The following is a 14,310-nucleotide window of genomic DNA, read 5'->3' as shown; positions in this document are numbered from 1 at the left end:
ATAATATAGATGTAATAATGATATAATAATAATAATGATGATAATAATAACAATAATAATATAGATGTAATAATGATATAATAATAATATAGATGTAATAATGATACAATAATAATATAGATGTAATAATGATATAATAATAATAATATAGATGCAATAATTATATAATAATAAATGATATAATAATGATAGATAGATAATAATAATAATAATAATAAACAATAAATGATATGTAATAAAGATAATAATAATCAATATATTATAATAATGTAATAAAGATATAATAATAATAGTAATAATAATAATAATAATAATGTAGATGTAATAATGATATAATAATAATAATTATAATAATAATAATAATATAGATGTAATAATGATATAATAATAATAATAATAATAATGATAATAATAATAATATAGATGTAATAATGATATAATAATAATAATAATAATAATAATGTAGATGTAATAATGATATAATAATAATAATAATAATAATAATGTAGATGTAATAATGATATAATAATAATAATAATAATAATAATGTAGATGTAATAATGATATAATAATAATAATAATAATAATAATGTAGATGTAATAATGATATAATAATAATAATAATAATAATAATATAGATGTAATAATGACATAATAATAATAATAATGATATAATAATAATAATAATAATAATGATATAATAATAGATGTAATAATGATATAATAATAAATTATATAAATGATAGATGATAATAATAATAATAATAAATTATATAATGATGTAATAAAGGTAATAATAATCAAGATATTATAATAATGTAATATAGATGTAATAATGATATAATAATAATGATAATAATATAGATGTAATAATGATATAATAATAATGATAATACTATAGATGTAATAATGATATAATAATAATAATAATAATAATATAGATGTAATAATGATATAATAATAATAATAATAATAATAATAATAATATAGATGTAATAATGATATAATAATAATATAGATGTAATAATGATAATAATAATATAGATGTAATAATGATATAATAATAATAATGAAAATAATAATAATAACAATAATAATATAGATGTAATAATGATATAATAATAATATAGATGTAATAATGATATAATAATAATAATGATAATAATAATAATAATAAACAATAATAATATAGATGTAATAATGATATAATAATAATAATATAGATGCAATAATTATATAATAATAAATTATATAATAATGATAGATATGTAATAAAGATATAATAATAATAGTAATAATAATAATAATAATAATATAGATGTAATAATGATATAATAATAATAATAATATAATAATAATAATATAGATGTAATAATGATATAATAATAATAATAATATATGTAATAATGATATAATAATAATATATATGTAATAATGATATAATAATAATATAGATGTAATAATGATATAATAATAATAATGATATAATAATAATAATGATAATAATAATAATAATAATATAATAATAATAATGATAATAATAATATAATAATAATAATGATAATAATAATAATAATAATAATATAATAATAATAATAATAATAATAATAATAATAATAATATAATAATAATAATAATAATAATAATAATAATAATAATAATAATATAATAATAATAATAATAATAATAATATAATAATAATAATGATAATAATAATAATAATAATATAATAATAATAATAGACGTAATAATGATATAATAATGTAGATGTAATAATGATATAATAATAATAATATATGTAATAATGATATAATAATAATATAGATGTAATAATGATATAATAATAATATGGATGTAATAATGATATAATAATAATAATTATAATAATAATAATAATAATATAATAATAATAATAGATGTAATAATGATATAATAATATAGATGTAATAATGATATAATAATAATAATAATAATGATGATAATAATAATATAGATGTAATAATGATATAATAATAATAATAATAATAATAATGATAATAATAATAATGTAGATGTAATAATGATATAATAATAATAATAATAATAATAATAATAATGTAGATGTAATAATGATATAATAATAATAATATAGATGTAATAATGACATAATAATAATAATAATAATAATAATAATAATAATAATAATAATAATGATATAATAATAATATAGATGTAATAATGGTATAATAATAGATGTAATAATGATATAATAATAAATTATATAAATGCTAGATGATAATAATAATAATAATAAATTATATAATGATGTAATAAAGGTAATAATAATCAAGATATTATAATAATGTAATATAGATGTAATAATGATATAATAATAATGATAATAATATAGATGTAATAATGATATAATAATATAGATGTAATAATATAGATGTAATAATGATATAATAATAATAATGATAATAATAATAATAATAATAAACAATAATAATATAGATGTAATAATGATATAATGATAATAATATAGATGCAATAATTATATAATAATAAATTATATAATAATGATAGATAGATAATAATAATAATAAATAATAAATGATATGTAATAAAGATATAATAATAATAGTAATAATAATAATAATATAGATGTAATAATGATATAATAATAATAATAATAATATAGATGTAATAATAATATAATAATAATAATAATATAGATGTAATAATGATATAATAATAATAATAATAATAATATATGTAATAATGATATAATAATAATATAGATGTAATAATGATATAATATAATAATAATATAGATGTAATAATGATATAATAATAATAATGATATAATAATAATAATAATAATAATAATAGACGTAATAATGATATAATAATGTAGATGTAATAATGATATAATAATAATGATAATAATAATGTAGATGTAATAATGATATAATAATAATATAGATGTAATAATGATATAATAATAATATAGATGTAATAATGATATAATAATAATGTAGATGTAATAATGATATAATAATAATAATAATATAATATAGATGTAATAATGATATTATAATAATAATAATAATAATAATATAGATGTAATAATGATATAATAATAATATAGATGTAATAATGATATAATAATAATATAGATGTAATAATGATATAATAATAATAATAATAATAATAATAATAATAATAATAATAATAATATAGATGCAATAATTATATAATAATAAATGATATAATAATGATATATAATAATAATAATAATAATAATAGATAATAATAATAATAATATAATAATAATAATATAGATGCAATAATTATATAATAATAAATGATATAATAATGATATAATAATGATATATAATAATAATAATAATAATAGATAATAATAATAATAATAATAGATAATAATAATAATATAGATGTAATAATGATATAATAATAATAATAATATAATAATAATAATATAGATGTAATAATAATAATAATAATAATATAGATGTAATAATGATATAATAATAATATAGATGTAATAATGATATAATAATAATATAGATGTAATAATGATATAATAATAATGTAGATGTAATAATGATATAATAATAATATAGATGTAATAATGATATTATAATAATAATGATAATAATAATAATAATGATGTAATAATATAGATGTAATAATGATTTAATAATAATAATGATATAATAATAATATAGATGTAATAATGATATAATAATAATATAGATGTAATAATGATATAATAATAAATTATATAAATGATAGATGATAATAATAATAATAAATTATATAATGATGTAATAAAGATAATATATAATAATAATAATATAGATGTAATAATGATATGATAATAATATAGATGTAATAATGATATAATAGATGTAATAATAATGATAATAAATTATATAATAATGTAATAAAGATATAATAATAATAATAATAATATTGCAACGAACAACTGACTGAAGACGGGATGGCATTCTTGTGGTTGAGTCCTTTGAGGTAACATGAACTCTTAATGTGATGAAACTGTCGTGCCTTGCTGAAACCATAGAATGAATAGAACAGGCTTGGAACCTCTAATCTGGCAATGTGACTGGTAAACTCGTAGGTACACTGGTAATGGCTGCCTGGTATTGTAATCAACAACTTCCATGGTAATGTTCATTCAAATTATGTTATTTGTAATGTCAGATGAATCAACAAATCACAGCACATATTGATGGTACACGTCCTGCTTACTCTTTGTGCTTTGCTCCCATTGGTACACTATCAATGGCCGCCAGTCCAACAATTATGCCATCAATGAATGGAATGGTGACGCACGTTCTATTCATTATATTTCTATGGCAGAACATGCAGCCAGGAGTGGACGAGCGGAGAAAGTGTCCACAAAAAGAGACCTTGTTGCCGTAGTCAGAACGTTGCTAGGGAAATCACCCAACACGTGCAGGGATTGATGCTAAACATCGGAACTTTTTTTTAATGAATGTGCAACTTTTACAAGTTGAATCAGACAGTGTTCATGTTCATGACATTATCGACATAATGTCATTCATTTTTCAGTTTTGTATCTTGGGGGTCACGGAACATATTTTGATGGGTGGTCCTTTGTTACTATGGTTAGTCTGAACCACAGTGTCAGTCTTGTCTGTAGACCGCAGCCAGTCTGTGTGAGTTGGACGCAGGTTGGAGAAAGAGGGGCTCTTTGGCCAGTCAACCAGGGGCCTGCCAGGAATGTAAAGGGAGTTGGAAGCCTCTGTCCAGTGATACACCACAAGTTTGGCCTGAACTCAGAACCAGACTAGGGGCCTAAGCATCCACCCTGTAGTTAATCAGCACACCTACACTTATAAAGATGAACTAACACCTGTTACAGCAGACTGAACTTCATGTTGTAAACACAGACCTGTTACTACAGACTGAACCTCATGTTGTAGAGGCTGTATTGTAAACACAGACCTGTTACTGCAGACTGAACCTCATGTTGTAAACACAGACCTGTTACAGCAGACTGAACTTCATGTTGTAGAGGCTGTATTGTAAACACAGACCTGTTACTGCAGACTGAACCTCATGTTGTAAACACAGACCTGTTACAGCAGACTGAACTTCATGTTGTAGAGGCTGTATTGTAAACACAGACCTGTTACTGCAGACTGAACCTAATGTTGTAGAGGCTGTATTGTAAACACAGACCTGTTACAGCAAACTGAACCTCATGTTGTAGAGGCTGTATTGTAAACACAGACCTGTTACTGCAGACTGAACCTCATGTTGTAGAGGCTGTATTGTAAACACAGACCTGTTACAGCAGACTGAACCTCATGTTGTAGAGGCTGTATTGTAAACACAGACCTGTTACTGCAGACTGAACCTCATGTTGTAAACACAGACCTGTTACAGCAGACTGAACCTCATGTTGTAAACACAGACCTGTTACAGCAGACTGAACCTCATGTTGTAAACACAGACCTGTTACAGCAGACTGAACCTCATGTTGTAAACACAGACCTGTTACTGCAGACTGAACCTCATGTTGTAGAGGCTGTATTGTAAACACAGACCTGTTACAGCAGACTGAACCTCATGTTGTAGAGGCTGTATTGTAAACACAGACCTGTTACAGCAGACTGAACCTCATGTTGTAGAGGCTGTATTGTAAACACAGACCTGTTACAGCAGACTGAACCTCATGTTGTAAACACAGACCTGTTACAGCAGACTGAACCTCATGTTGTAGAGGCTGTATTGTAAACACAGACCTGTTACAGCAGACTGAACCTCATGTTGCAGAACCAGATTTACTTTGGTAACATGACTAATTTGCAGTGTACAATTATAACTAGGAATTGTTCGAACAAACAGGAAACATTTACTTGGTTTGTTTCACTTTGCCAGATTGGCTTTGAATAAGTGATTCCCCTCTAGCCTGGTCCCAGATCTGTTTATGCTGCCTTACCAACTCCTATATAGTCAATAGCAAAACAGCACAAAGATCTGGGACAAGGCTCATTTCCACTCATGCTATTTATCAAAAATTAACACTCAAACATCAACACAGTAAGTTAAGACTTAATTTTTATTTATTATAGGTATTTGCAATTTTACACCCAATGTTTTGTAAAAACGGACACCATCGTGAAAACCTTTCCTCATTAACTCCACCTCCCTCAAAAAAACAGTTCTGTAAAATAACTTCAGTTTCAAGACCTTTTTAAAGCAAAGGCACATTTGTAAATAAGTGTTCTTAAAAGGAAAGCAGAGAGAGAGAGAAAGGCTGGCTGGCTGGGGGCAGGCAGAGTAGAAGCAGAAAAGAATAGTGAGATGCCACAGCCAGTCTTCAGGAAGTACTCCACATCTCCATCACAACACAACTCTGAACCTGACTTGGAGGAGCAGGAGAGGAGGGACCAGGGAGCTGACAGGGGTCGAAATGGGAGAAGCCTGAGCCTAGAGATTGGAGAAAGGAGAGGACCGGGGAAAGGAGAGGACCGGGGTTCTGGGGAAAGGAGAGGCCCGGGGAAAGGAGAGGCCCGGGGGTTCTGGGGAAAGGAGAGGCCCGGGGGTTCTGTGGAAAGGAGAGGCCCGGGGGTTCTGTGGAAAGGAGAGGCCCGGGGGTTCTGTGGAAAGGAGAGGCCGGGGGTTCTGTGGAAAGGAGAGGCCCGGGGTTCTGTGGAAAGGAGAGGCCCGGGGTTCTGTGGAAAGGAGAGACCTGTTACGCAGGATTCTGTGGAACAGGAGAGGCCTGGGGTTCTGTGGAAAGGACAGCCCGGGGTTCTGTGGAAAGGAGAGGCCCGGGGTTCTGTGGAAAGGAGAGGCCCGGGGTTCTGTGGAAAGGAGAGGCCCGGGGTTCTGGGGAAAGGACAGACCGGGGTTCTGGGAAAGTTGAGAGGCCCGGGGTTCTGTAAAACAGGAGAGGCCCATGTTGGGGTTCTGGGGAAAGGAGAGGCCTCGGGGGTTCTGGGAAAGGAGAGGCCCGGGGTTCTGGGGAAAGGAGCAGACTGGGGTTCTGGGGAAAGGAGAGGCCCGGGGTTCTGGGGAAAGGAGAGGCCCGGGGTTCTGGGGAAAGGAGAGGCCCGGGGGTTCTGGGGAAAGGAGAGGCCCGGGGGTTCTGGGGAAAGGAGAGGCCCAGACTGAACTCGGTTCTGGGGAAAGGAGAGGCCCGGGGTTCTGGGGAAAGGAGCAGGCCTCATGGGGGTTCTGGGGAAAGGAGAGGCCCGGGGGTTCTGGGGAAAGGAGAGGCCCGGGGGTTCTGGGGAAAGGAGAGGCCCGGGGTTCTGGGGAAAGGAGAGGCCCGGGGTTCTGGGGAAAGGAGAGGCCCGGGGTTCTGGGGAAAGGAGAGGCCCGGGGTTCTGGGGAAAGGAGAGGCCCGGGGTTCTGGGGAAAGGAGAGGCCCGGGGTTCTGGGGAAAGGAGAGGCCCGGGGTTCTGGGGAAAGGAGAGGACCGGGGTTCTGGGGAAAGGAGAGGACCGGGGTTCTGGGGAAATGAGAGGCACCTATCAGTCCGTCTGATGACACCTATCAGTCCGTCTTCAACCCCCTCGCTAGCTATGAAGGGAAGACATATCAACACAGGAGTATTCATACAAATAATGTGTAAAGTATGGGACTGTATTACCTTCATCCCAGTCCTCTAGGCTCTTCTTCAGCGTAATGATTCTGTGTCTGAAAATGAAGTTTGGAGACTGTCAGTCAGGCATAATCTGAGGTCTGTTCATGCCACCGTTTGCCCTGACATCCATGACGTTGTATAATACTGGGTGTAATAGCTTTCTGTGTTGGAACAATTGTATACTAGTGCTGAGCGATTAACCAAAAAATATAATATATATATGACTGACAGTTCAATTATTTCAATTCCATTTCCTTCAATTGTTTTCTGTGAGATTAATGCAGTTTTTCTAGCGATGAATCAGCTCAAGCCCAAACTGTGTAATGTATGCAACGACCGGTGGCTTAGTGGTTAGAGAGTTAGGCCAGTAACCGAAAGGTTTCTGGATCGAATCCCAGAGCTGACAGGTAGCTTAGTGGTTAGAGAGTTAGGCCAGTAACCGAAAGGTTTCTGGATCGAATCCCAGAGCTGACAGGTAGCTTAGTGGTTAGAGAGTTAGGCCAGTAACCGAAAGGTTTCTGGATCGAATCCCAGAGCTGACAGGTAGCTTAGTGGTTAGAGAGTTAGGCCAGTAACCGAAAGGTTTCTGGATCGAATCCCAGAGCTGACAGGGTAAAAGTCTGTTGTTCTGCCCCTGAACTAGGCAGTTAAACCACTGTTCCGTTCTGTTGTACAGAGTTAATTAGCACATTTTCTGCACTAAACTACTATGTCCATAAGCCATTGTGCACCTACTTATCCAGTCCACAGCACTATGTGGGGCAGACAGAGACAGGGGGATAGAGAGCAGTTGCTTCTCAACCTGAAAATACATGATCCAAGTAATTGATAGTTGGTATTCAGCAGTCAAATTAATGCTTTATTTACTTCGAACGACTAAAACAAGGATTTTGTCAGACAGCAAAGGCAGCAGGTACAGTTGAAGTCGGAAGTTTACATAAACGAGTTTTAATAACTCCAACCTAAGTGTTTCAACCACTCCACAAATCTCTTGTTAACTTCACTGAGGTAGGGGGCAGCATTTGGAATTTCGGATGAAAAGCGTGCCCAAATTAAACTGCCTGCTACTCAGGCCCAGAAGCTAGGATATGCATATAATTGGTAGATGAAGTTTCTGAAGTTTCTAAAACTGGTAAAATAATGTCTGTGAGTATAACGGACCTGATATGGCAGGCGAAAAACTGGAGGAAAATCCATCCAGGATGTACTATTATTTTGTATGGCTGTTTTTTTATTGAAATCTGGGATGTTGAAAGCCCGCTTTGTGCCTTTGGATTACTGAACTAAACGCACCAACAAAACTGAGGTTTTTGGACATAAAGAGGGACATTGTCAAACAATACAAACATTTGTGTAACATGGAAGTCCTGGGATTGCCACCAGATGAAAATCAAAGGTAAGTGATTAATTGTAATGCTATTTCTGACTTTTGTGACACCTCTCCTTGGTTGGAAAATGGCTGTATGGTTTCCGTGGCTCGGCGCTGACCTAACATAATCGCATGGTGTGCTTTCGCTGTAAAGCCTTTTTGAAATCGGACATTTTGGATTAACAAGAAGTTTACCTTTAACATGGGGTATAATACTTGTATGTTTGAGAAAATGTAATTATGGGATTCCTGTTTTGAATTTGGTGCCCTGTAATTTCACTGGCTGTTGTCGAGGTGGGACGCTACCATCCCACTTGTACCAGAGAGGTTAACAGTATAGTTTGGGAAAGTTGATTAGGACATCTACTTTGTGCATGAAAAGTAATTTTTCCAACAACAGTTTACAGACAGATTATTTCACTGTATCACAATTCCAGTGGGTCAGAAGTTTACATACACTAACTTGACTGTGCCTTTTAACAGCTTGGAGAATTCCAGAAAATTAAGGCATGGCTTTAGAAGCTTCTGATAGGCTAATTGACATAATTTGAATAAAGTGGAGGTGTACCTGTAGATGTATTTCAAGGCCTACCGTCAAACTCAGTGCCTCTTTGCTTGACATCATGGGAAATATATCGACATAAGCTGAAAGGCCGCTCAGCAAGGAAGAAGCCACTGCTCCAAAACCGCCATAAAAAAGCCAGACTACGGTTTGCAACTGCACATGGGGACAAAGATCATACTTTTTAGAGAAATGTCCTCTGGTCTGATGAAACAAAAAAATAGAACGTTTTGGCCATAATGACCATGGTTATGTTTGGAGGGAAAAGGGGGAGGCTTGCAAGCCGAAGAACACCATCCCAACCGTGAAGCACGGGGGTGGCAGCATCATGTTGTGGGGGTGCTTTGCTGCAGGAGGGACTGGTACACTTCACAAAAGAGATGGCAATGGGAATTATGTGGATATATTGAAGCAACATCTCAAGACACCAGTCAGGAAAGTTAAAGTTAGGTCGCAAATGGGTCTTCCAAATGGACAATGACTCCAAGCATACTTCCAAAGTTGGGAAGCTTATGGAAGGCTTTTGACCCAAGTTAAACAATTTAAAGGCAATGCTACCAAATACTAATTGAGTGTATGTAAACTTCTGACACACTGGAAATGTGATGAAGGAAATAAAAGCTGAAATAAATCGTTCTCTCTACTATTATTCTGACATTTCACATTCTTAAAATAAAGTGGTGATCCTAACTGATCTAAGACAGGGAATTTTTACTAGGATGAAATGTCAGGAATTGTGAAAAACTGAGTTGAAATGTATTTGGCTTAGGTATATGTAACCCTCAGACTTCAACTGTATATAGAGACATGTTGACCATAGAGACTTGGAATAAAATGTCATCAAATAAAATACATGTAATATACTCAACGGAAATGTGTTAAGTAATGTAATATGAATAACTGATGGTTAAGTAATAAATTAGTCATGGGCAGTCTACCATCATGGGACTTTCATTAATTGTTTTATTCTGTTGTTACAGCATTTAATGTCTAAAATAATAATAGAAGCCAAAATCAAAAAACGTGATTTATTATTTTACAAACCGAACCAGCCTCAAAAAGCACTAATAGCTCAGCACTATTGTGTACACTAGCCTGAGTGTCAGTCTGTGCCATCATGCTAAATCCTTGACTTATTGTCACGACAAACATTGTTTGCATGATGGCACAAGCAGACTGGCACTCAGGCTAGTGTACAAAATGCTAATGAACACACAGTGACAGTCATCATATAATTAAAAGATATATATATATATAGTCATAATATATTAATTTCCACAATAGCAGTTCAGCGTAGCCTCATAATTTTTAGCTGAAGTGGGTCAAGTTGGTAATCATTTTACAAGTAGAACGACACGGTCTGGAGGAGAAGCTTAAATTTCCAAAGTTCCCAGCGGTCAAATCCATTCATTTTTAAGACAGTGTTGTCAACAACGCTGTGTTTTATTCATTGGGTATTTCGTGGAATTATTACAATGTCAAAGCATTTGAAAAAAAAAAGAGACAATTTGCATGACAATGAATCGTTACTTTAAATTCCATAAGCATTTTGCAACCCTAAATCACACAATACTACCTACACAACAAGCAATCAGAGAGGTCTGATCGAGTCACAGGAGAGTCATGATATCAGGGAAAAGGGCGTTTCAGGTCTTGACGTTACTCAACCGGACAACGTTGGCACCGTTACTTTTCATTCTTGTTGTGAACGTAGTAAACTGATCGTTCCAATTACAACACGTTAGAGACGTGGATGTAAAGACCATGTATCCTCCCACAGTCTAGTCTGGGGCTTTTCTATGGCGACAGACAGCCGAGAACAAACAGTAACACCACACTAACCTACCGTTCGATAACATTAACACCCAGCAGTCCCGGTCGTTGAACAAAAGTTACAAATGAACCACGGATCGGAGAAATGCCCCAAACTGAAAACCATGCGGTGAGGGTTAAGTACAGTTGCTTGATATCTAGGGAACCGGGAGGCTGCAATGTCTCTTCTCCTGTCTGTACAGCGTTGGATGACGCCATTTCAGTCGCTGCCAGCCCAGTCTGCCACACAGCAGAAACACTTTTAACAGTCGAGAAAACAGGCAACGTGCACAAATCATCACATTCGGAAATGTGTATTTTTATTTATTTTAAGTCGGAATTCACCTGCGCATCTCTAAATCATCTCTTCAATGTGACATTGTGGTTGGACATCGGGAACAAAGTGCTAGGGTACTAGACATACATGTTTAAATGTACTAGACATCATTATTCGAGTGGGTGACCCGACCGTACCCAGCTCTCTCCACCGAGGATCCGTAGCCAAATAGTGCGATAAAACTAAGCTCGACAACACTAACCAAGAACTGACACGAATCATTACCACTTCAATGACAGCAAAGCACGATAAAGTCATTGAAAGTAACAGTGCTGCGGGACTATTGGAAACAGATTTATTCACTCAAGCCTGTGCGAGCGGTGATCTGTTTTTGTACAGATCTGCTGTGGCGGTCGAGGACATCGGTGTGTGCCTCTCTGACAAAGAAACAAATGTGACAAGGTCAAGCCCAATAAAGTAGTTTCAAACACGGAATTATAAACACATAATACTCTCCGAGGATAAAGTCACTGTTTAGGAGGCTCGATAGATCCCTTTCTCTTGGAGACATCTCGATGGCTACAATGTCACCCAAGACAACACCACAGGTCCAATCCTTTCCCCCAGCACGACGTTAAGCAGCAAGCTGTCTCAACATGTCAATGCACGTCCAATATGTCCCTGGTCCCTGCAACTTCCCGCACACTGCAGCTCGGATGGGTTAGCGAAGAAAACGGATCCGCGATAACCGTCTTTGGGTTGTAATTTCTGTTCTGCTCACTTCGTTTTTGGCCATTTTTGACAGAGGCGCGGGCAGGCAGGGGAAGTGTCTACCAGGAATAATCAGGCAACAAAACACGACGAAATCCCTTCGATGAGGATGAACATGTAAATAACAATGTGTCGAGCTGCGACTACAGGGACTTGATTGAGTTGAAACATTGTTTCTGCGCTAAAATCAAGGCAACAAAATAAATGTTGCCTAGTTCAGATTCCCAGGTTGTGAAACTCCAGATACCGATTGGAAGTCGATGCAAGAGGCAATTTATAAATGGAAAAATACTTCCATCACCATGTAGCCAGTCTTACATAAGGACCAGCTCGGACCTGGCAGCGTGTCCTCCCAGTTAACGAGCTACCAAACAAACACAACAGAGTGGTCGTCGTGTTTAAGCCCAAAACAACAGTCGGTTGTTAGTCCGGTAGAAAGTGATCCTTTCAGTACGATTGTGAAACATGTCGACAACAGCGCGGGTTACAATGAATAACGTTAACAAGCCGCATTGTTTAGCATGAAATAAAGTAAGAGATGCTGAAACGACCTTTACCATAAACTGTTACCCTATTCATAAAATAAAAACGGATACACAGAGGAAATGGTGAGGTTAACCGTGTGTGCATTTAAGAGTTACGATAACATTTTCACGATTGATGTTTCAATTACTCTCGCTTCATTTTGATCACAGTTGAATCCGTTGTTTTTCTTTCAGACATCGACATTCAATGTAGTTAAATGTTTCACTGTCCTAAAGCATGCAAAAGCACAATCCCTTTACCTATGAAGTCAATTTGATGAAGTCTTCTTTCGACGAAGGAAATGTCCAGAGGAATCAATTTTGTAAAAATGTAATCCCCCAATATCCCAGGTTGTATGCGTTGGTCCGCTGACCCCTGTTCTGGTTGATGTTGGGATGTGAATTCGTCCGAGTCGTACACGGTATCCGAAGCTAGAGAGCGCTTTCTCTGTGATGCTCTCCCCCCGTTCTGAAAAGGACTGGCGGATTCCTCAACCCGCCTACGGCCTTCAATATGGTCCCTCATTGGACAACACATTATGGTTGCCGCCCTTTAGCTTGTATGATTGGATGTTGTTGTTTTTCCGATAAAACCTTTCCAGTATTCTTTAATAACGGCGTGTGTAGGTGGGAGATGTAGTCATTACAGGAGTTATTTACACCTGCATAGGCTGGGCAGATACGGACAAGAAACGATGCAAAAAACGACAGCTCCCACAATTCCCTCCGAGGAGCACTCGAAAGAGGTTGTTGAGTGCCCCACCTACTCCTGCGGGTTCTCTGTTAAGGAGACAGACTTTATAGAGTCGTCACTAGTTACAACAGCCACACATGGAGAAACCCAACCTATTTCTACAATTGATCTTATTTTAATCTGATTTCTAACCTAACCACACGGCTAGCAGTATGCTTAATCATAACCTTACATTAAGTCCAGAAAACGAATGGTTGTTTCATAGCACATGTTTACTTTGTGGCTGTGGTAACTAACTAGTGAATACCGTATTGCCACCAATCACCATATTTTAAAAAGGTAGAAAAATCTTACCAATCAAACCATTTATATGTTGAACGTGGTATCCCACCTTTTAATGGGGTGATTAGTGGCTAATCGGGTTCACCAGGTAACAGTAGTAGAAGGTTGGCAGAGATTTTTTTTGGGGACCAAATCATCTTGGCTTCACATGCTAATGTTACTTGACTCAGTGTAGCGCTGTCATGGTGTAGTTTGGAGAACTATGATAATATTTGATGGTACAGTTTACTTGGAGTCAATACGTGAGTTCATACTGAATGTTTTTTTGGATGATAAATATATGCCATTTAGCAGACGCTTTTATCCAAAGC

General features: G+C 34.1%; 1 protein-coding gene across 4 annotated transcripts in view; it reads right to left on the bottom strand.

Annotated features, from left to right (window-relative positions):
* LOC118382110 (AT-rich interactive domain-containing protein 4B-like) overlaps positions 1-13,636 on the bottom strand; it is a 269,423-nt gene extending 255,787 nt beyond the window's left edge. For 2 of the 4 annotated variants that reach the window (XM_052477441.1, XM_052477442.1), the window contains exons 1-2: positions 13,225-13,636; positions 7,655-7,701 (exon numbers count right to left, since the gene is read on the bottom strand). In XM_052477441.1, the coding sequence (XP_052333401.1) occupies positions 7,655-7,660 (6 nt within the window). In that variant the 5' untranslated portion in view covers positions 7,661-7,701; positions 13,225-13,636. The remainder of the gene's footprint in view (positions 1-7,654; positions 7,702-13,224) is intronic. The other 2 variants (XM_052477445.1, XM_052477444.1) reach the window with 1 other exon arrangement.
* Between the last annotated feature and the right edge of the window lie 674 nt (positions 13,637-14,310).

This window comes from Oncorhynchus keta, chromosome 24, assembly GCF_023373465.1.
Source record: "Oncorhynchus keta strain PuntledgeMale-10-30-2019 chromosome 24, Oket_V2, whole genome shotgun sequence".
In the NCBI taxonomy this organism is placed as follows: domain Eukaryota; kingdom Metazoa; phylum Chordata; class Actinopteri; order Salmoniformes; family Salmonidae; genus Oncorhynchus; species Oncorhynchus keta.
Note: the sequence above shows the minus strand (reverse complement) of the source record. Positions and strands in the feature narration are given on the sequence as shown.